The sequence below is a fragment of the Cottoperca gobio genome, chromosome 3, assembly GCF_900634415.1.
Source record: "Cottoperca gobio chromosome 3, fCotGob3.1, whole genome shotgun sequence".
In the NCBI taxonomy this organism is placed as follows: domain Eukaryota; kingdom Metazoa; phylum Chordata; class Actinopteri; order Perciformes; family Bovichtidae; genus Cottoperca; species Cottoperca gobio.
Window position 1 is genome coordinate 29,751,199 of NC_041357.1, and position 25,000 is coordinate 29,776,198.

Sequence of the window (25,000 nt, forward strand, 5' to 3'; positions counted from 1 at the left end):
CAGAACATGTGTGTGACAGAACACGTGTGACAGAACATGTGTGTGACAGAACACGTGTGACAGAACATGTGTGTTACAGAACACGTGTGACAGAACATGTGTGTGACAGAACACGTGTGTTACAGAACATGTGTGTTACAGAACATGTGTGTGACAGAACACGTGTGACAGAACATGTGTTACAGAACACGTGTGACAGAACATGTGTGTGACAGAACATGTGTTACAGAACATGTGTGTGACAGAACATGTGCGTTACAGAACATGTGTGTGACATAACGTGTGTTACAGAACATGTGTGTGACAGAACATGTGTGTTACAGAACATGTGTGTTACAGAACATGTGTGTTACTGAACATGTGTGTGACATAACATGCGTGTATGACAGAATATGTGTGTGACAGAACACGTGTGTTACAGAACATGTGTGTAACAAAACACGTGTGTTACAGAACACGTAAGTAACAAAACACGTGTGTTACAGAACACGTGTGTTACAGAACATGTGTGTGACAGAACATGTGTGTTACAGAACACGTGTGTTACAGAACACGTGTGTTACAGAACACGTGTGTGACAGGACGCTGTGCAGCTGGGTCGATGTTCCCTTCGACGCGTCGTGTAAACACGTTCGCACCACGTTCGCACCACGTTACATCTGCAGTTTGTTGACTTCAGGCGGGAGCAGAGCGACGACGTGATTGAAAGCATCGACGCAAATTTGAGATAAAACATAACGAGAGACGAGGAGAGAAGGAAGTCCTACTGAGGGAGAGCTGCACACAGATACAGTTTCCTCTCCTCATTTGATGCTCCATTTAGCAGAAACACTAAACAAACCCATCCCCAGCGCAGAGCGGCTCACACACAGGCGTTATGGAGTCATGCAGGAAGAAGAGTGCACGCTCAAAATAGACGTTGTGCTTTTCCTCTGACTCTGTTTCTCAGCATCTGTGATGGTGCAACACTGAGAGCCACAATGTTCATACACTCTGAAGCATTTCAGTGAAACACAGCAGAACCAAAGATTACACCAAATCATTCCGATAAAAACAAATCCTCATCTGGAAGAGATCAAATATTACAAGCGCTTACACAACGAAGCGTCGTTTTCATTTGTGCTTCACAGCTTTCAGTGTTTGGGATTAGATTCATCTCAAGAATCAAAGAATTATTTCTGTTATTGACATGTTATGTTTATTGTTTGTACATTGCAACTATTTAAAATCGATTAAAACATCTACAAAAGAAGCGAAACATCGATCCTGACTTATACAATTTACTTGTGAAATTGCAGCGAGAAGAAGCCTAATTATTATTTTAATTAATTATTTGCTTTCTTTTGTACAGCTGGACGTTGTTCTTTAGCGCACGGTGGACTGAGACATGAGCAACGCTATGTACTGAATCCAGAATCCATTTTGAATCGTGAGACAGTAAAATATTCACAGTAGCTCTTTTCCATCGATGCTGTAACCAAACATGCATGTATGGACGTGTTTGAGCACAGAATGAGCATGAACTCCCCCCCCCTTAAAGTGGCTTTAAGTCCAGTGACATGAAGTCCAACAAAACTCTTGTGAATCCCGCAGCAGGATGTTTCTCCAGGTCGGACTGTGGACAGCTCCTGGTGCTGAAGCTTTAATACAACACACAGATTCGTCCGAGTATCTCCAGCACACACCTGCTGAGCATGTTCCTCTCTGACAGACGCAGAACTCTGACGTTAATTGCATTACTTGCAAAATCGAGAGTGATATGAGACTTTTATTGTGAGTAGATGTGTTGACTTTAATTTAATTCCAGAGTAAAATACTGAATATAATGTAACACTGACTGTGGCCGATACCTCTGTGACAGTAGTTGACAGTTTAATGGATCATATCAGATTACTGTCCACTGTCTATAATATATATATATATATATATATATATATATATATATATATATATATATATATATATATATATATATATTACAAATACTCAGATTTAAACTTTTGCACAAAGTGTAACTTTGAATTTCCTTTTGAATGATGCTAAACTAAACGTTCTGTGAGGAAGCAGCAGGATAACTGAGACGTGCTTCTTTGTTTCAGTTTGAGGATGATGGTTTCTAGATGGCCATCATTATTATATATATCATAATATCAGATCTCTTTGCATGTGTCATATTTAAGTGTAGGTATTACAATTCACTGCACAGGTAAGCACTTATGTTTGAGCTACAGAAGAATAATGTTAACAACAACATGCAAGTCTGTCTCTTCCCTCATTGGCCAACACATTGCTTTAAATGCATTCAATTCATTAATGAGTTCAGATTTGCAAAAACAGTTTGAAATAAATGGAGGCCTCGTTCAGTGACGGGAACGTCTCCCAGTCTTCAACAAGCACAAGTGAGCAATACAAGTCCAAGACCCTCAGCTCACACACAGCAGCCTCTGCTGACTGATGCTCAGACACTCAGCTGAACACACACGTGTTGATGTCCCAGCGGACTCCATGATCCAGCATAACTTACATTTAGCATCTGAAGTGACCAACAGAATCCAACAACAACGCCTGAAACCAGAAACCAAAGCCAACATGTGTTATCTCCGGATTCATCACGTGACCAGCTTCAATAACTTCATATAGCAGCTCTCACCTCGATGAGGAAGTCCCCCGTCCTGAGCCCCGCCTGCCATGCCACTCCTCCCTCATCCACCGACTCCAGGTACTGCAGGGCAGGGAAGGCAGGCGTGGGAGTGAACTCCTCGATGGGCGTGTCAGCTGCACAGCGATGGGGGGGGGAGGTAGAGAAAGCAAAATGAGCCACAGAAATAACTGCAAAACACAACAATGAGTGAAAACATCTCACACCTCTCCTCCTGTAACAAGTCGACATGTGTGTTGTGTGTCTGTGTGTTGATCACTGACACACACACTACGACTGCTAACAACTCCAGACCTGCGTGTACTTTAACATGTACACTAGAAATACCAGAGGAAACCTCGGTACGACTTGGTCTCAAAGTAATAATATAATATAATAATATTAATATGATATATGCTGTTTTGCATGAACAATTACTATAGCAATTAATCAATTATTAAAATAATTGAGAAATGTTTTCCGTCTGTGTGTTGGAGATATCAGGATTATTGTTCGTGTCTCCTTCAGACACTTCCACAACGACCTCTAACACGTTCAGTTCAGCTGATTAAAGATGAATTAGACACGGTTTGTTTTCTATCTCACTGAACTGCTACAAATATGCAACGCAACGCTAATGTGCCTGTTTCTACAGAGTGGCTCTGTCTTAACCACGGCGCTGCAACGCGGCGAGCAAACCCAAACAATGAGTGAACGATTATCACATTCAGCTTTGTGTGACACCAGCTGACCTTACGCAGGACTCGTCTGCTCACTGACAATTCAACAAAAGGTGACTTTTGAAAGTAAAAGTCAGGAGATACAACGAGATGTGACTGCTTCCAGTCTTTGAGCTGCGTCAGAGACGCGGGTGAAGATATCAAACTCACCTGACGACAGACGAGCATGTTTCCCAAAGTGTGACTCAGAAAAATAAAGCAAATATTAGGAGTTTAAAGGGAAGACTGTGGCGTCAGAAGGGACCTGCTGCCTGTTTCATGAGATATTCAAGAGTCTCTGTGCACATTTAAGAATCCTTCTTCTTCCATTTAGGATATTTAATAAGTGAGAGCAGCAGGGAGGAGACGCTTTATTTATCAGGGAGCGTTTCACAACTTTGGTTTGGACAGTGATGCTAAAACAATAAATATGTGTTTAGTTTAAATGAGCAAAATGATGATTTATCTGGTGAAAGAAGAAGTGGAGAAGATGAACCATGTCCTGTATCGTATTTAATAATAAGATGATGCTGCTGAGTGTTGGATACATCGGCTCTCCGATATAAAGGAACTCGATGGAACTTGTTCAGTGGAGCATCATGACCCGGTTACTGAAGATAATCCTCAGACCTCGCTGTGAGCAGTTCCATGTAGGAACTACTTTCTTTCTGCATCTTCTGCAGGACCAGAGGGTTTCCTTACAACATTAAAGTTCACAAACCTCCTCTCGTCCATGAGAAGATGCACGCTTCCTTCTGCGCCGGGATACGTTAGAAAGAAAGTAGTTCCTCCACGAAACTGCTCACAACGAGGTCCGTGGCGTATCTTTAGTAACCGGGTCACGATCTCTGGAAAGACACGTCGCTGTCGAGCTTTTTAAATGTGTATTTTGGTGCTTTGAGCTCCACGAGTCAGAAGTCTGTACAGCAAGTATCTCCAACTCACAGCAACACTATCCAGCGGATGATGAAAGGTGATTGTTTGCACATTTTTATCAGTAAATGTTGTAGTTGCCTTCAACAATAGCTAGCCCTATGATCCCTCCTGTCCTCCCCCACACATGGTTCCAGCGCACCCTCCCTTTCTTGCTCACGGGAAGGTTAAAGAAGTATTGCAGCTGGGAGAAACCAGTGGTGACAAGTGACACTTCCTATAACTCATCCCCCTGATGGAAGACACAGTCCGCCAGCACCAGAGAGCTTCATGGGGGTATTTACATGATTGTGTTACTTTAGCTGTGTGTGACACAGAGGAGGAGAGAGGGGGGGGAGGGAGGAGAGAGGGGGAGGGAGGGAGGGAGAGGGAGAGAGAGAGGGAGAGAGAGAGAGGGAGAGGGGAGAGAGAGGGAGAGGGGGAGAGGGGGAGAGAGGGAGAGAGGGAGAGGGAGAGAGAGAGAGGGGGAGAGGGGGAGAGAGAGGGAGAGGGAGAGAGGGAGAGAGAGAGAGGGAGAGGGAGAGAGGGGGAGAGAGAGAGGGAGAGGGAGAGAGAGGGAGAGAGAGAGAGGGGGAGAGGGGGAGAGAGAGAGGGAGAGGGAGAGAGGGAGAGAGAGAGAGGGAGAGGGAGAGAGGGGGAGAGAGAGAGAGAGAGAGGGGGAGAGAGAGGGAGAGGGAGAGAGGGAGAGAGAGAGGGGGAGAGAGAGGGGGAGAGGGGAGAGGGAGAGAGGAGGGGAGGGAGGGAGAGAGGGGGAGAGAGGGAGAGAGGGAGAGAGGGAGAGAGAGAGGGAGAGACGGAGGGAGAGGGGGAGAGGGAGAGAGGGAGAGAGGGAGAGAGGGAGAGAGGGAGAGAGAGGGGAGAAGGAGAGAGAGGGAGAGGGGGAGAGGGGGAGAGGGGGAGAGGGGAGAGAGGGAGAGAGAGAGAGAGGGGGAGAGGGAGAGAGGGGGAGGGAGGGGGAGAGGGAGAGAGAGAGAGAGAGGGAGAGAGGGGGAGAGGGAGAGAGGGAGAGAGGGGGAGAGAGAGAGAGGGGGAGAAGGAGAGAGAGGGAGAGGGGGAGAGGGGGAGAGAGGGAGAGCGAGAGAGAGGGGGAGAGGGAGAGAGGGGGAGGGAGGGGGAGAGGGAGAGAGGGGGAGAGGGGGAGAGAGGGAGAGAGAGGGGGAGATGGAGAGAGGGAGAGAGGGGGGAGAGAGAGACAGAGAGAGGGGGAGAGGGAAAGAGGGAGAGAGGGGGGAGAGAGAGACAGAGAGAGGGGGAGAGAGAGCGAGAGGGAGAGAGGGAGAGAGGGAGAGAGGGGGAGAGGGAGAGAGAGAGAGAGAGGAGAGAGGAGAGGGGGAGAGGGAGAGAGGGAGAGAGGGGGAGACGGGGAGAGCAAGATGGATGGAGAGTTTAAAAAAAAGAAAACGGGAGAGAGAGCAGAAAAAGGATGTGAGCTTATGTGACAGCTCGAGCAGCAGTGCATGTGTGTGTGTGTGTGTGTGTGTGTGTGTGTGTGTGTGTGTGTGTGTGTGTGTGTGTGTGTGTGTATGTGTGTTCACCCCCGTGCAGGATAAGCTCGGCTGGGTCAGGTCCCCGGGGTGATAGCAGAGTGTGTCAGAATGACTAGAACATTCCTCTTGTTTTTCAAAACCAAATCCCTCTTTCCTCTCACTTACATGTCAGTCCCTCTCTCCGTCTCCGCCTCCCCCTCGCTCTGTACGTCTTACAAACAAACTGAACATGGCTATACTAAATTTACCTCTCGACAGTAGCCACGGCGTAGACCAATCGCAGCGCACAGTTGTGGAATGCAACGTGGCTTATGACATGGCGAGAATCGTCACAGAAACCGACGCAGCAGCTCAAACTGGCTATTTTTAGAGGCGATCTCAGTCCTGGAGAAATATGAGACTGCATGGACAGAACACTCGTATGGATCACAACAACTCATGATGTGCAGGGAGAGGTCAACGATGGTCAATGATGGTCAACGATGGTCAATGATGGTCAACGATGGTCAATGATGGTCAACGATGGTCAACGATGGTCAATGATGGTCAACGATGGTCAACGATGGTCAACGATGGTCAATGATGGCGGCTACAAGCCAAACATTCACAAACCAAAAGCACATTTGTTTTCAAAAGAAGTGATTTTCTTCAAACAGATGTTTACGTCAAACCTTTTACAAACACATGAATATAAAAGTGTGCAAGTCTGGGGGGGTTTACCGTCAACAAGCCTTCACAATGTCTCTGACACTCCTGCTGTGTGTGTGTGTGTGTGTGTGTGTGTGTGTGTGTGTGTGTGTGTGTGTGTGTGTGTGTGTGTGTGTGTGCACAGAGCTTCAGGGGAGGTCACATAAAAGTTGCTTTTTAAATGTGTTTTTAATAGCAGAACTTATTTGCATGCTTTTGTTGGTGTGTGTGTGTGGGGGGGGGGGGGGGGGGCTACAGCACCACTCCATGCATTCTCTTGCATAAACCTCTAAGACTGATCTGAGATCCAAGATGAGCCAAAACTGCACATATAATTGCACCAAAAACATTTTGCAAGCAGGAGGAAATGTAAATGTCGGTGTGCAGCGCGCAGGTCGTGGAAGGAGAGATTACTGTTGATGTTGGGAGACTGACACAAAGAGACAAATAGTGTGCAAAAAGCAGAACAAAGTCAGTAAATGCTCCTACCTTTTGCACCTCGCAGGACGAAGCCAAATCCCTCATTCTCCTTTTTCTGGAGCACCACCGTCTTCTCGTCCACCACGCAGTCACTGTGGAGGAGATGCCGAGCAGAGCGCCCGTTAGCACAGCCCATCATCCGCAGCATAGCCACGGACGCCCTGCCCGAGTGGAGGTTCATGCTGCTGGAGGAGAGCTAGTCCGGCCAGGGCAGGGCAGGGCAACCCCGACCCCACCCCACCACCACCACTGCTGCCTCCCCCTCCTCCTCCTCACGCCGGCCTCTATCTCTATCACACGGTATGACAGCGGCCCCGGCAGCCCGGCGACAGCATCTCCACAACAGAGACGACCCAAAAAAAAAGAAAATAGAAAAAAAAGGGAGACGACGACGGAGACGCGCCTCCCTCCCCCTTCCTGCAACTCCCTTGCCGCCGCCGCAGCTGCAGCCAGCCGCCTCTCCTGCGCGGAGACGCGGGGTCGGCTGCGCGGTTACCCCCGCTGCCGCTGCTGCGGAGGCTCCGGGCGGCGGTGAGGCAGCGCTGCGCCGTCGAGATGAAGCGACATCAGGCTGGTGGCGATAGCGGCTAATGGCTCATGATGAGGCGGGAAGGAAGGCTGAAGCTCGCCCGGGATGGATGGGGAGGGGGGAGGGGGGAGGCTGGAGGGAGAGAGCGCGAGAGGGAGGGAGCAGCAAAGTCTCGGTGTGAATGGATGTCTAAGGTGTGCTCTGCAATGCAATGTGCAATCACAGCTACAGAACCGAGCGACCGGCTGGTCGTGTGTGTGTGTGTGTGTGTGTGTGTGTGAGAGAATGGGTGACCAGCAGTTGAAAAGGGTGACAGCGGGGTGTCAAATGATCCATGTCTGTCAAACTAACTGATTAATTGATTGGTTGATTGGTTGGTAATCCTGCTAATGAGTGTTGCAGCTTTATTATAATCACTATAATCTCTCTTGTAGAAACACTTATAGGTCTATACATTCTTAAAGTTCTCCCCTGTATCTGCACCAAAGTTACATAAAAGATCTTCCCACTGAAGACACTAAGAAACATGATGTAGGGAAGTGTTACAGTAATATGTTTGGATACCACAGATGGTCAAATAAACTTCAAGTATAAATTAAATCATGTGCACATAAACACATTGTCTAAAGGAATAAAATCGACATGTTTCTTTCCTTATTAAACGACAGTCAGCAACTGCAGCTTGAAATGCACATGTTACAAGATGCATATGGAAGTGTGGCTGGGTTACACAGGATCACTTCTTGGAATAAATCATTTACGTTAAATCATGTCGCACCAAACTTTAAAACTATCTGACAATCAAGAAGGATTACATTAAAACTTCTCTTTAAACCAGGGGGGCAACCTTCGAGGGCCGTACTAATTATTGAACTCATAACCTCTGCACAGCCCGTTCATTTCACCTTTCTTTATGCTAGTGCAAACAATCAACGTTTGTATCCTGTATCTTTGTTTTATTATAAATCCTTTATTAGTCCCACAACGGGGAAATGTATCTCGTCACAGCAGAAGAACTTATGAAGTAAAAAGGCAGTAAACAATAATTAAATAGAATAAAACATAATATAAGTACCAAGTGATATAAATAAAGTGAGTATTGCACATGGCAGTGATAACTGCACAGCAGTGGTGGAACAGTGTGTTCTTGGTGTGGGGGTCTACCTCTCTATCTGTCCATGTTTGTATGTTCCGCTCTGCAGAGAGCTGCTTGTTGGGCCAAACTCCACCGAAGAGCGTTAACTTTATCCAAACACTCGTCCTCTCAGCTCGTGCAGTTTGACATGTTTCGCGTTTCACCGCAAACGCGTCCACACAAACTCGACACACTGGCCTTTAACTTCCTCAAACAAATAATCGTTCGTCCATTTCTCCTGGAAAGTGCGACATTCCACATCCACCTTTCTCTTGTTTACACTCGCCACGCTGCGTTCACTGACGTCCCTGACAGTCTCGTTTAATATTGAAGTTTTTTGACATGACATGACCACGTGATGACACGTTCCTCTTGTGTTGTGTTCAAGGACCCTGACCTTGGCTAGGAAAAACAGTCAATCGCCCGTCTAATGCTGTCTAGATTATTATTATTTTTTTCTAGTGGATTTTTTTGCGTGTGTTTAAGAATGACCTCGAGGGCCGGATCAAATGGTCTCGCGGGCCGTATACGGCCCGGAGGCCGGAGGTTCCCCACTCCTGCTTTAAACAAACGTTTAGTTTTTAACTCTAAACACACTTTATGTTTACTATAAATTTACACTTGAGGAGGTTTAACTTTTAAATGGCTGTTTGAGCAGAAATAATCCAGTTCCTTGAAGACAGTAAAGTCTTATGTTGCTCCTTTATTTGGGCCAATACGTTACGTTCTCTGTCTCTCATCATGAGTTACACTAATTACTTTAATGGCTTTTTATCTTTATAGCAAACAATGCAACATTATGTAAAGGAGAAGCACATCCACCTCTTTAATACGGTAAGCGAGCGTCTCCATATTGATTCATAAAGTTTTGCTAAACTCTGATTAGAATTGATTTCAGATGAAATGAATCCTCTGTGTCCCAATAACAGCTGCTCATCCTGCTGCAGTTCATGAGCAGTCCTCCACCCGGCGATGCAGTTTACAGGATTACTCCCGATGAAAGGCACCTCTTGAAGTTTGACTCAACAGTAACACGTCTAATCTGACATCTTCCCCCTTTAGCTCAAAATGTGTGACCCAGAAAGTGTTTCTTTTCTTCGTTCTCTGGCATGAACTGGTTCCTGCAGCAGTCATGGCGGTGGCACTGTTCAGAGTCAGAGCAACTTAAAGGCCAAGTTTGGTCCTGCAGCGCGAGGTGTTTGCTGTACGGTGCATCACTCAGTTTATATTAGGTGAGAGGATTATGCTGAAGAGACACGTGGGACGAGAGAGAGAGAGGTGCGACTGCCGTCCTAGCAACAGTTCCCTTGGCAACGAAATCTGTCTAGAGAGGAAGAAGGCCCGCACTGCTGACACACTGAAGGTTATCTCCCAGCAAGCATTCCTTCACACACACACACACACACACACTGGTAATCACACCCAGATCTGAGACGGTGGCGGCTTCAATAGGTCAGCGAGCTGCAGCGTGCACGAACGGGCCTGACAGTATATCGAAGGTGCCATCTTGTTCAACAAGCGACAAGAGGGGGACAACAGCTTTATCCAAACAAAGTGGAGCATGCAGGATGTGGGACATGCTGTTCGCAGAGCTGTATGGAGCTGAAGTGCAAGATTACCCCAGGGAGCTCTCTGCCTGAAATCTGGGTTCCACCGTGGGAGGCCGCAGCGTATTTATAGTCTGGAGGAGAGGCTCTGTGTGAGATGGGAACTCTGTTCGTCAGACATCTCTCGCCGTCCACCCGGGAACCTTTTCACTGGAGTTTGGAGGTCTGGCTCAAGGGCGCAGTGGTTAGAGAGACATCAAGCTGTTATGTTATGACGGATGGCTGGTGGAGAAAATGACGCACAATAAATCATTATGGACGAGGGCCAAGCTCTCAATGGTACGCTTTCAATCAGGCGGCAACCCGCGGGTCTGAAGGGAAAAGACACTGTGGGAGAGCCTTACACCTGCAGTATCCTTATCATCCAGCAGGGGGCAACTCCTCTGGTTCTATAGAAGTCTATGAGAAAATGCTTCTTCTTCTCTCTTGATTTATTACCTCGGTAACATTTTCCTCATGAGTTTATGTCTCAGTCTGTAGTTTCTCGTTCACAAACACACATCTCAGTCGGCACGGAAGGAGCGTCTGTCCGCACGTCAGACATGAAGAGCAAAGGAAGTGCGCTCCTCAACACTCAAAGAAAAGTTTGAGTTGTCAGGTCAAGCTTTTCGACATTGAAGAGTCAGCACATTTGTACAGTAACATATCGCTGCCACTATAACTGCTTTAAAATGTTTTATGACAAGATGTTTATTATCGCGGTGTAGAAGGCAGCGTAGTCTATTTATTATCATTATGTTGATCAGCTCTCCTTCCAGTTAACAATAGTTACCACTGAACCATGTTTATCTTAGTCTGCATAAGTGTTTACATTCTACAATATATGTCATGGCTGCTTTCCACACACACACACACACACACACACACACACACACACACACACACACACACACACACACACACACACACACACACACACATCAGTTCCAAAGAGAAAAGTAAATTCCTGCTGAAAGTGCACACGCATCACGTCGGCATTGATCAGTTGAATCTTTTGTAATAAATCGAGATGCGTGTGTGCAGATTCAGCAGGAAATGATTCCAGTATTTTTACACTAATTGTGTTAAAATGAGAACACGTTTAAGCCGGCAATAAATAACTAAATTATAACGCACCAACATTTCCATGCATTGTGGAGAACGCTCAATACTTTCTTAAATAACATCTTTGGTCCGGCTCTCTACAAATATCTAATAATATGACTAATAATGAGACAATATGAGAATATAATGAACCTGTGTGTCACATTAAAGATCTTTAAAGAGCAAAGGACTTCCACTGTTAGTTATATTAGTTATTATGACAGTTTGTTCCATGAGGAGGACAAACTGTAAATGTCTGAATCCAGGTTAACGTTTTATTAACGTCACAACTCACACACGGCCGCCCAGCCTTCACACACCTCCACCTACATGGGACACTTCCTGCATGTTCTGAGAGGAGAGCACACACACACACACGCACACACACACACACACACACACACACACACACACACACACACACACACACACATCTATGTTTCTAATGAAGCTTGTTCGTATGGAAGTGGATGTGACAGAAGAGAAGAGTCGAGCAGAAGACGGTGAAAGCGTCTCCAAGCTGAAAGACTGGATCACATCTCAAGTCCTCTTTCCTCCCTGAGCGCAGAGGAATGGGAGCTCGGTCCGTACCGCAGCGGCCGGCGTTCAAATCCGAATTGCGGCGTTTTGCTGCCCTCTCACCACTTTTTCTTTTGTATCTATCTGTATTATCCAATCAACGCAATGAGGCAGAAAAAATGCTCAAAAGATGCTGAATTAGCATAAAAATCTATTGTTAGGCGGATGGTCAAAAACATTGTTCGCTGGGTCACAGCGACCTTTGACCTTTGACCACCAAATTATAATCAGTTCGTCCTTCAGTCCAAGTGCAATCCCCTCGAGACGTTCCTGAGAGGTCGTGTTCACGAGAAAGGGACGGACGGACAATCAAAAACATTACGCCTCCGAGTCGCTGACAGCTTTCTTCTCAGTGGAAGATAACGTCATGAAATGCTGAAAGTCTATAAAACTGTTATTTTTATATAATGAAGCTGTTTGTGTTTCCTGCCACAAAAAGGGGAATACATATCGACAAAAACATTGATATCGGCCCAGAATTTCAGCCTATACAGTAGATATGGTATATCTACTGTATATACAGTATATATACAGTAGATATACTGTATATCTACTGTATATACAGTAGATATACAGTATATCTACTGTATATCTACTGTATATACAGTATATATACAGTAGATATACTGTATATCTACTGTATATCTACTGTATATACAGTAGATATACTGTATATCTACTGTATATCTACTGTATATACAGTATATATACTGTATATACAGTATATATACTGTATATACAGTATATATACTCTATATACAGTATATATACTGTATATACAGTATATATACTGTATATACAGTATATATACTGTATATATACAGTATATATACTGTATATACAGTATATATACAGTATATATACTGTATATATACTGTATATATACTGTATATATACTGTATATACAGTATATATACTGTATATACTGTATATATACTGTATATAGAGTATATACAGTATATACAGTATATATACTGTATATACAGTATATATACTGTATATACAGTATATATACTGTATATACTGTATATACAGTATATACTCTATACAGTATATATACAGTATATATACTGTATATATACTGTATATACAGTATATATACTGTATATATACTGTATATACAGTATATATACTGTATATACAGTATATATACTGTATATACAGTATATATACTGTATATATACTGTATATACAGTATATATACTGTATATACAGTATATATACTGTATATAGAGTATATACAGTATATACTCTATACAGTATATATACAGTATATATATATATATATATATATATATATATATACTGTATATATACTCTATACAGTATATATACAGTATATATATATATATATATATATGAAACATATGTGTGAGGTCTTACCTGGAGGCATCAAAGCTGTCGTAGGAGCCCACAGTGTAATGTCTGAAGAGCTTCCGTCTGTCAGCACGGTCCGCTCGGGAATCTGCGAAAACACAGCAGCGTGAGATCAATATTCACGTCCCGGTTAATTACAATAACAGCAGTTTACAGATCAATCTCTAGAGCTGCTGCACGGGAGACTGCGCTGCCTCTTCAGGATCCATCAACACTTCATGACCTTTGAGCTGCTGTCATGTTAGACAGGTTGATGAGGAGAGTCTGTACAACACACACGTGCTCACACAACTCTTACATCTGAGACACTAAATAATCATATTACAGCTACAGGTAAATGTGTTGTGTAGTTCTTCACACACACGTCTACGTCTCCAGGTTTCACTCGTCCCGTCCTACAGCTGATGTGCTGCTTGGATACACAGATAGCTTTGTGGTTCAGACTCCAGGTCAGATGGAATATTAGACAGTTCTCCTTTTCATGCCTCATAATTTGCTGATTTTCCAGCGACTTGATGAAGCTGTGAATAAACTTTGATTATCACCTTAAGAAGTTGGGTTCGTGCAGCTCCTATATAAGGGGCAGGATTGTCTTTGTCTGAGGGACACTACGCGGTTCTGCTTGGAAGCAGGTAGTGTTCTCATTATTGTTTGTTGTGCAACAAAATAATAATTAATCAATTCTATCTGTGTCTGTGCTTTATTGATTCCTCTCTGTTTCATACCACCATGTTGTGAGCGATAAATATCCTCGACAGAATGGAAGATATGTGGCTTGTGGAAAATGGGTCAAATTTCTCTGTTCCACTTTCTACACCAGCAAGCTGCTAGCTTTGACCCTCCGCCGTTTGGTGCTGGACAAGAAGCCAAAACTAAACACCGAGCTGAAAGAGGCTAAACGAGCTTTATGACCTGATGACGAGTTGAAGCTTAATACATTTCTTGTTCTTTGGTGCAACTATTTCAACAAGTTCCCTCAACATGTGAGTGATATATTGTTCTTGTATATTCTTAAATCTGAAATGATATATAAATATCTGCAGATAATGTGATAAACATTTACAAGACCAGCAGAAGAACAAATCCAGACTATATTACATATATATATATATATATATATAAACTATATTACATATATATATAAAACTATATTACACACACATATATATATATATATATATATATATATATATAATTATATATATATAATATAATATAAATATATTACATATATATATATATATATATATAAACTATATTACATGTATATATATATATATATGTGTAATATAGTTATATATATATATATATAACTATATTACATATATATATATATATATATATATAACTATATTACAGTATATATATATATATGTGTAATATAGTTTATATATATATATATATATATAAAACTATATTACATATATATAAAACTATATTACACACATATATATATATATATATATATATAACTATATTACATGTATATATATATGTAATATAGTTCTATATAATATTATATATATAATATATATATATATATATATATATATATTACACATATATATATGTGTAATTAGTTTATATAGTTTATATATATATATATATATAAAACTATATTACATGTATATTATATATATATATATATATATATATATGTAATATAGTTCTATAATATATACTATATATATATATATATATATATATATATATATATATATAACTATATTACACATATATATATATGTGTAATATAGTTCTACAGACCTGAAGTGTCCAGATTTGATATATAAAAGTAGAATAAAAACACACATGACCTCCAGAGTAAAGATTCACATCTCAGCTATTTGTCTGATTCTGCAGCATCTCCTCCCCCCTCCTCCCCCTCCTCCCCCTCCTCCCCCTCCTCCCCTCACACACTCTCTCACACCAGCTGTCACACTTTCACAGAAACTCCATCTCCTCTGATCCGGCTTAGATCTTGTCATCTTTGCAGGAACATTATTACCCCCCCCCCCCCCCCCCCCCCGACTCTACCCACCCCTGACCCCCCCTCTCTCCACAGATTGGAGGAGTAAGTAAGTGAACGAGAGATAGAGATGAAAAGAGGAGCTTTGTTTTCCTTACAGAAAAGAAGGGGGGGAGAAAGAAAGAAGAGTTAATATGTGTAAGAAGTGGAGAGGCGGGGGGGGGGGGGGGTGGAGTATATCCACAACATAGTTACACTCCATAGCAACTGGGACCAGCTGGTTTCTATGGTCACAGATCAATAGAGATGCTGCATGTATGATAAATGTGCACACCACACCGCATCTGTATTAGTGTCTTTGTTCCATGAGCTATTAATACTGCACGCACATGTATGATCGATCATGTGTGTGTGTGTGTGTGTGTGTGTGTGTGTGTCGGCAACCTTCCAGCTCTTTATTATCTCCTCCACCTCACCTGACGTCACGCGGGAGCGACGCGAGAATGAGACACAGCGTGTATTTGTGTTTCGGGACATTTCTCCGTCCTGCCTCAGTGTTAAAAGCAACATCAGCAGCGACATGTTGCACATCTGTATCTGTATCTGTATCTGTGTCTGTATCTGTGTCTGTATCTGTGTCTGTGTCTGTGTCTGTGTCTGTATCTGTGTCTGTATCTGTATCTGTATCTGTGTCTGTATCTGTATCTGTGTCTGTGTCTGTGTCTGTGTCTGTGTCTGTGTCTGTGTCTGTATCTGTGTCTGTATCTGTGTCTGTATCTGTGTCTGTATCTGTATCTGTATCTGTGTCTGTATCTGTGTCTGTGTCTGTGTCTGTATCTGTGTCTGTGTTTGTATCTGTGTCTGTATCTGTATCTGTGTCTGTGTCTGTGTCTGTATCTGTGTCTGTGTCTGTATCTGTGTCTGTATCTGTATCTGTATCTGTGTCTGTGTCTGTATCTGTATCTGTGTTTGTATCTGTGTCTGTGTCTGTATCTGTGTCTGTATCTGTATCTGTGTCTGTGTCTGTGTCTGTATCTGTGTCTGTATCTGTATCTGTGTCTGTATCTGTATCTATGTCTGTGTCTGTATCTGTGTTTGTATCTGTGTATGTGTCTGTATCTGTATCTGTGTCTGTATCTGTATCTGTGTCTGTATCTGTATCTGTATCTGTGTCTGTATCTGTATCTGTGTCCGTGTCCGTATCCGTATCCGTGTCCGTATCTGTGTCTGTATCTGTATCTGTATCTGTATCCGTATCCGTATCTGTATCTGTATCTGTATCTGTATCGTCACTGCAGATGTCATGAAGTTTTGTTTTGCACAGATTATATGATTCGCTGTATTGCAATCTGTTCCCAGCTGAAGTGTTTCATTTATTTGCATCAGCATCACCTGCAGCGTCTCACCTGCAGCGTCTCACCAGCAGTTTCTCACCTGCAGCGTCTAACCTGCAGCGTCTCACCTGCAGTCTTTCCTGCAGCATCTCACCAGCAGTTTCTCACCTGCAGCGTCTCACCTGCAGCGTCTAACCTGCAGTCTTTCCTGCAGCGTCTCACCTGCAGCGTCTCACCTGCAGCGTCTCACCAGCAGTTTCTCACCTGCAGCGTCTCACCTACAGCGTCTCACAGCGTCTCACCTACAGCGTCTCACAGCGTCTAACCTGCAGCGTCTCACCTGCAGCGTCTCACCAGCAGTTTCTCACCTGCAGCGTCTCACCTGCAGCGTCTAACCTGCAGTCTTTCCTGCAGCGTCTCACCTGCAGCGTCTCACCTGCAGCGTCTCACCAGCAGTTTCTCACCTGCAGCGTCTCACCTACAGCGTCTCACAGCGTCTCACCTACAGCGTCTCACAGCGTCTAACCTGCAGCGTCTCACCTGCAGCGTCTCACCAGCAGTTTCTCACCTGCAGCGTCTCACCTGCAGCGTCTAACCTGCAGCGTCTCACCTGCAGTCTTTCCTGCAGCGTCTCACCAGCAGTTTCTCACCTGCAGCGTCTCACCTGCAGCATCTAACCTGCAGTCTTTCCTGCAGTGTCTCACCAGCAGTTTCTCACCTGCAGCGTCTCACCTGTAGCTTCTCACCTGCAGCGTCTAACCTACAGCGTCTCACCTACAGCGTCTCACCTACAGCGTCTAACCTGCAGCGTCTCACCTACAGCGTCTCACCTACAGCTTCTCACCTGCAGCGTCTCACCTGCAGTGTCTCACCAGCAGTTTCTCACCTGCAGCGTCTCACCTGCAGCTTCTCACCTGCAGTGTCTCACCTGCAGCTTCTCACCTGCAGTGTCTCACCTACAGCTTCTCACCTGCAGCGTCTCACCTGCAGTGTCTCACCTACAGCTTCTCACCTGCAGCGTCTCACCTGCAGTGTCTCACCTACAGCGTCTCACCTACAGCTTCTCACCTGCAGCGTCTCACCTGCAGTGTCTCACCAGCAGTTTCTCACCTGCAGCGTCTCACCTACAGCTTCTCACCTGCAGCGTCTCACCTGCAGCTTCTCACCTACAGCTTCTCACCTGCAGCGTCTCACCTGCAGCTTCTCACCTGCAGCTTCTCACCTGCAGCGTCTCACCTGCAGCTTCTCACCTTCAGCTTCTCACCTGCAGCTTCTCACCTACAGCTTCTCACCTGCAGCGTCTCACCAGCAGTTTCTCACCTGCAGCTTCTCACCTGCAGCGTCTAACCTGCAGAGTCTCACCTGCTAAACTCTTTACTTTTTCTTTTTTTTAGTGGTGAATTAGTTGGTTTTTGAAACCTTGGGGCAGTTTACTTTGTACAATTAGAAACTCACATTTGGTATTTTATGAGCTTTTCCACAGATTTTAGGCTCAACATGGTGAAATCTTTATGCCAATAGAATAATAAGTAAAAGGGTTCATCATTTCTATTTCATGGTTATTATTGTTGAAGGCATTGAAACACCTTGATGTTGAGAAATACATTTACAGAAAGTATAATACAACAGTTCATTAAAAACATGTGAATTCCTGGTTATTAAATGTTCATCTGCAATTCTCTGTAGACGTCCAAGTAATGTTCTGTTCTTACACACACACAAACACACACACTGACACACACACACAGACACACACACACACACAGACACACACACACACACACACAGACACACAGACACACACACACACAGACATACACACACAGACACACACACACAGACACACACACAGACACACACAACACAGACACACACAGACACAACACAGACACACACACAGACACACACAACCAGACACACAGACACACAACACACACAGACATACACACACCGACACCACACACACACACAGACACACACACAGACAACACACACACACAGACACACACACAGACACCACACACACACACAACACACAGACACACAGACACACACACACAGACACACACACACAGACACAACACACACAGACACACACACAGACACACACACACGACACCACAGACACAGCACACACACACACACACACACAACAGACACACACACACAGACACACAGCACACACACAGACACACACACAGACACACACCACACACAGACACACAACAACACACACACCACCACACAGACACAACACACAGACACAGACACACACACAGACACACACACACAGACACACACACAGACACACACAGACACACACACACAGACACACACACAGACACACACAGACACACACACAGACACACACACAGACACACACACACAGACACACACACAGACACACCCACACAGACCACACACACAACACACAGACACCACAGACACACCACACACAGACACACACACACAGACACACACACACAGACACACACACACACACACAGACACCACAACACACACACACACACAGACACACCACACAGACACACAGACAACACAGACACACACAGACACACACACACAGACACACACACACACACACACAGCAACACACAGACACACACACACCACAGCACACACAGACACACACACACTACAGGACACACACACACACAGGCACACACACACACACAGACACACACACACACAGACACACACCACACAGACACACACAGACACACACACAGCACAACACAAGACACACACACACACACACAGACACACACACACACCACAGACACCCACACACACACGACACAACACACAGACACACACACACAGACACACAACACACACACACACAGACACAACACACACAGACACACACACACACCAGACACACACAGACACACACACAGACACACAGAACACCACACACACACACACACCACACAAGACACACACACAGACACACACAGACACACACACACACAGATACCACACACACACACACGCACACACAGACACACACACAGACACACACAGACACACACACACACAGATACACACACACACACAGACACACACACACACACAGATACACACACACACACAGATACACACACACACACAGATACACACACACACACAACACACACACAGACACACACACAGACACACACAGACACACACACACACAGATACACATACACACACAGACACACACAGACACACACACACACAGATACACACACACACACACACACACACTTTGTTGGATAATGTTCCTCTGTATAGTAGAAGAGTAACTGTACATTTATAACATGTAAGAAGTCTTGTTGGCTTCGTCCGCTGTTCATGGATTCATTTATGCCGCCGTTTCACGACATGTATTCTCATAAGTGACGCCTCACGAAGGAGATAACGGCATATTTTGACGTCACAAGCCAAAAACTCTGCCGACATGTCAACACTGAGTTTATGAAAGTCTTAACTCAGTCAATAACTGAGTTCTGGCCTTGTACGTAGTTTAGTTTATTACGTACATCAGATAAAATAAGTCCACGTTGACTTTTGGTTGCACATGAGACATGTGCAGCAGTGTCCTGAGTGAAAGTCCTCCTCCCTACGTCACCTGACGTCCTCCACCAGAGGCAGCCCTGCACATGCTGCACATGCACACGAGAGATACGTGGAGAGCTCAGTTTGATGCTTAGGGCCACTGACACAGCTGCCGTATTTAACGAGTTGTCAGTGAGAACGCGCTGAAAGAAAAAGAGCGGTGTCTGAACACTGAAGTGCCCGGTGAGCGTCCGTCAGCAGCGAGGAGAACGTTTGTGGGGTTTTGATTCATTATGTCAACACACATTTTCTTGCCTTTAAAACTCACGAGGAATGTATTTCATGACGAGCCACCGAAGCACTGTGGTGTGGGAGATGTTCTTATGTTGGTATAGTACACTGCCGATGAGTCTTTTTAAAGGGGAAGTCCGCTGATTTGTGTTTGCATGTGTCGGGAGTCCTACGCGAGGGAGCTGCGTGAAGTCTCTCCTCTAACAAAAGAGAAGCATCCATGAGTCAGCTGGCCTCCATCTGACATTCACCATCATTTATGAGTAAATTACACATCATTTTGAGCAATGATGTTTTGAATTTCTCTAATTCATTATAATATCATTAAGTGTGTAAAGATACTGGGAAGGAAACCTGCTGATGTAGTTGTGAGTGCAGGATTCTCATTACACAGCAACGCATTCATAAATCTGCAGCGACACTGTGTGTGTGTGTGTGTGTGTGTGTGTGTGTGTGTGTGTGTGTGTGTGCGTGTGCGTGTGTGAGATGTGTTTCCCTTACATAGCTCCTCAAGTGCTCTCAAGGGTCCAAACCTGAACCCTAACAAAGCATGTCTAAGCAGGGCTTAATCCTACTGCATCACATCTATTGAATTAGAGGGATTTAGAAGCTAAAGGTGTTTAAGTTAGAATGTGTGTGTGTGTGTGTGTGTGTGTGTGTGTGTGTGTGTGTGTGTGTGTGTGTGTGTGTGTGTGTGTGTGTGTGTGTGTGTGGGGGGGGGTCTGATGGGATGAAAAGGTAAAAACCCTGATAATCTGCGCGCTGCACATCTGAGAGAGGGAGAAGATAACTACTGCTACGATCATCTTAACCTTGCAGATGAATGTCAAGTGTAGAGGAGTTTTTTATTGCACTCATAATATTTCTGTGAGAAGATCTTCAAGTTGTGATCAGATAGCAACAGTCAGTGTAATTACATGTCCACATCTCTGAACTTGCTGTATAAAATATGTACAAGACAGAGAGAGAGAAGCTGCGGACAGAGCTCATCATCCACTCACAGATGTACCTGCTTCTATTCAAATACTGGGCAACACTTCGTATGACGCCTGTGTGTATAATGCATAATAAATCTTCTTATAGACTGTATAGCAATCATAAATATTTATAATGCTTTCTAAAAAAATATGCATAATATATTATAAAGCATTTTTAATGACTTACAAGGTCAACTTCCAAATGTCACTGCTTCCAGTCTGTATGCTAAGCTAAGCTAATCGCCTCCTGACTCCAGCTGCTTACATAACGCACATTAACAACACAGCAGGAAAACTAATAAGCATATTCCCCAAAAATCTTTCAAATCTTCTCACCCTTTAAAGGGATAGTTCAGATGTTTTGAAGTGGGTTCAAAACACCTAAACTATCCCTTTAAAGATGAGCATTTGATGTATAGACAGCGGGACGACCCGTGGATGGTGGGTGAGTGTTAAAAGATGGATAAAAACTGCACTTTGACTCTACAAACTACGTCTGCCTGTTAAATGGTAACGATTTTTGGATAGAAAAAGTATTTCTCAGTGACCTGTTATTTCCACAATCAGCCAGCTTCATGCAGGCCATTCACTGCTGCCGTCTAATTGCAGCACACACATGCGTGGCCCCCGTGGTCTTGGACGAGGCTGCCCTTGAATGGGTCTTTGCAAGCCACCATACTGTGCTCCCATTTTCTGACAGGCTTTCTTTGCAGGCAGACCTGAGGGCAATTTGAATGTGGCACAGTGCGAGCAGAGCTCCCTGTGCCAATGGCCTCGGGTTAGGCTTGAAAATAAGCCACCCAGAAGAAGACAAACAGCGAGAGGAGGACAAGTTGCTCCCCATCTGCCTCTATCATTGCTGACATACCCCTAAGAGCAGGGACGACTAAGAGAGCGGGTGGGTGTGGGGAGTTGACTCCAGCAACGCTGTGCTTTGTGATAATGTCAATAATTAAACACTCTCAGAGAATAGAATACCAGAGGATGGAAAAGATTGTGGAACAAGGATTAGAGTAGGACAGGCAGAAGCAAGACAGGCCTGCGCCCTCTCACAATATAGACACACTGACAGCACTCAGCAAAGAGACGCTGGCAACAGCAAGAGGGATCGCAAGGACAAGAGAAATGTGATGTGTATGTGGGACGGAGCATGGCGTGATATGTTCATTAGCTTGCACCCAGAGGACATCAGAGCACAGCTGAGTTAGCAGGGCAATGTAGCGCTTAGCTTTGTGCACCACAGCCTGGGGAGATGCAAAAGAGACTGGGAGACAAGCAGACAGAGTAGAAGAGACACATGCAGCTCATGCACTGGAGAAAAAGAGGCCACGTGCCATCACAGCGCCTCAGGAAGCTTCAGCATTTAGCTTTAGCTTCTGTTCTTTGTTTCCCCCTCTGTCTCTACACAAAACTGGGTGATGGTAAACAGCGTGTGTCCTACATAAGTCAACGTCCCACCTTCCAACCGCCATGCAACCCCAAGAGATTAGACTTACAGCTCCTCTCATCGGAGGTCTTGGCCGGGATCTCCTCCACACAGTCGGCTGGAAACCAGCCCATCTGGCCACGGGCGCTGCCCTCCCAGAAACCCCCCTCTCCGATGCTCAGAACTGGGGAGAGAGAGAGGAGCAAAGAAAAATGACATCGCTTTCAGAGCACAAACTAAAAGAACAGAGCAGAGCGTCTCCAGAGATCACCAAGGCCTATAGCACTTACAGGGTAACGTCAGCGAGTTTCAACCTTCCCATTTTCTAGTGTCTAAGGGCGCTTTCACAAGCCACAGTCCGTTTGTCTGAACCAGAGTGAAATTTATACTTTTGGTTCTTTTTCTATTCAGAGAGTTTTCTCGAGAGCTGCCAATTGTATGCAGGAGATCACGGACTTTAACATACTGCTGATGAAGTTTTGACTCGCCACTGATCGACTGTGAATGCTTTTCTAAATGTCACCATTTTTGTGGACGTTTTTGCATATTCTGTATGTTCATCTCCAATAATCCACTGCTGTTGCCGGAAGACTTCTCCAAGTGAGACTTCAGAGAGAGACTTCTCTGAGTCAGACTTCAGAGAGACTTCTCCAAGTGAGACTTCAGAGAGAGACTTCTCTGAGTCAGACTTGAGAGAGACTTCTCTGAGTCAGACTTGAGAGAGACTTCTCTGAGTGACACTTCAGAGAGAGACTTCTCCAAGTGAGACTTCAGAGAGAGACTTCTCTGAGTCAGACTTGAGAGAGACTTCTCTGAGTGACACTTCAGAGAGAGACTTCTCCAAGTGAGACTTCAGAGAGAGACTTCTCTGAGTCAGACTTGAGAGAGACTTCTCTGAGTGACACTTCAGAGAGAGACTTCTCCAAGTGAGACTTCAGAGAGAGACTTCTCTGAGTCAGACTTGAGAGAGACTTCTCTGAGTGACACTTCAGAGAGAGACTTCTCCAAGTGAGACTTCAGAGAGAGACTTCTCTGAGTCAGACTTCAGAGAGACTTCTCCAAGTGAGACTTCAGAGAGAGACTTCTCTGCTCTGAGTCAGACTTGAGAGAGACTTCTCTGAGTGACACTTCAGAGAGAGACTTCTCCAAGTGAGACTTCAGAGAGAGACTTCTCTGAGTCAGACTTGAGAGAGACTTCTCTGAGTGACACTTCAGAGAGAGACTTCTCCAAGTGAGACTTCAGAGAGAGACTTCTCTGAGTCAGACTTGAGAGAGACTTCTCTGAGTGACACTTCAGAGAGAGACTTCTCCAAGTGAGACTTCAGAGAGAGACTTCTCTGAGTCAGACTTGAGAGAGACTTCTCTGAGTGACACTTCAGAGAGAGACTTCTCCAAGTGAGACTTCAGAGAGAGACTTCTCTGAGTCAGACTTGAGAGAGACTTCTCTGAGTGACACTTCAGAGAGAGACTTCTCTGAGTGAGACTTCAGAGAGAGACTTCTCTGAGTCAGACTTGAGAGAGACTTCTCTGAGTGACACTTCAGAGAGAGACTTCTCCAAGTGAGACTTCAGAGAGAGACTTCTCTGAGTCAGACTTGAGAGAGACTTCTCTGAGTGAGACTTCAGAGAGAGACTATAAAATATCGCAATACGATAATCTGACAATATTCATGGAGCTGATACATTGGATGCATTTTAAACTCCCACATTGTGATATAAACAGTGAGAACTGCAGGATCCACTGATGACGAGCTCGGTCTTCATCACGTTTGTGATAAACTAAGATGTTTGGAACATTTCTATTTGATGCAGATAAAGATCTGTTAAAAAAGCTGCTTGATTTGAATTAAGATTATGTAACATGTTCCACTCAAAACACAAGACATAGATTCAACAGCTTGTTTCATCACATGTCGTTAACTCTTTAACTTACAGTTGTTCACTTTTCTCCTTTAAGAAGCTAAAAGGTTGGAAAACATTATTCCATCGTCTTACTGTCTCGTTTCAGCTCTTCATTGAAGCTACTGATGTTCACACTTTATTTTATGGCTTCACCATTAAATCAAATATTGTAGATATCGAGTCATTTGAATGTATTGTCGAGGATATTTATCGCTCACAACATTGTGGTATGAAACAGAGAGGAATCAATAAAACACAGACACAGATATAGTTGATTAATTATT

At 44.4% G+C, this 25,000-nt stretch overlaps 1 protein-coding gene across 1 annotated transcript in view; it reads right to left on the reverse strand.

The window, feature by feature from the left end:
• shank2a (SH3 and multiple ankyrin repeat domains 2a) overlaps positions 1-25,000 on the reverse strand; it is a 221,869-nt gene that overhangs the window by 49,031 nt on the left and 147,838 nt on the right. Inside the window, exons 15-18 of the mRNA XM_029426822.1 lie at positions 22,886-22,999; positions 13,261-13,342; positions 6,954-7,036; positions 2,651-2,775 (exon numbers count right to left, since the gene is read on the reverse strand). Coding sequence (XP_029282682.1) covers positions 2,651-2,775; positions 6,954-7,036; positions 13,261-13,342; positions 22,886-22,999 — 404 coding nt within the window. The remainder of the gene's footprint in view (positions 1-2,650; positions 2,776-6,953; positions 7,037-13,260; positions 13,343-22,885; positions 23,000-25,000) is intronic.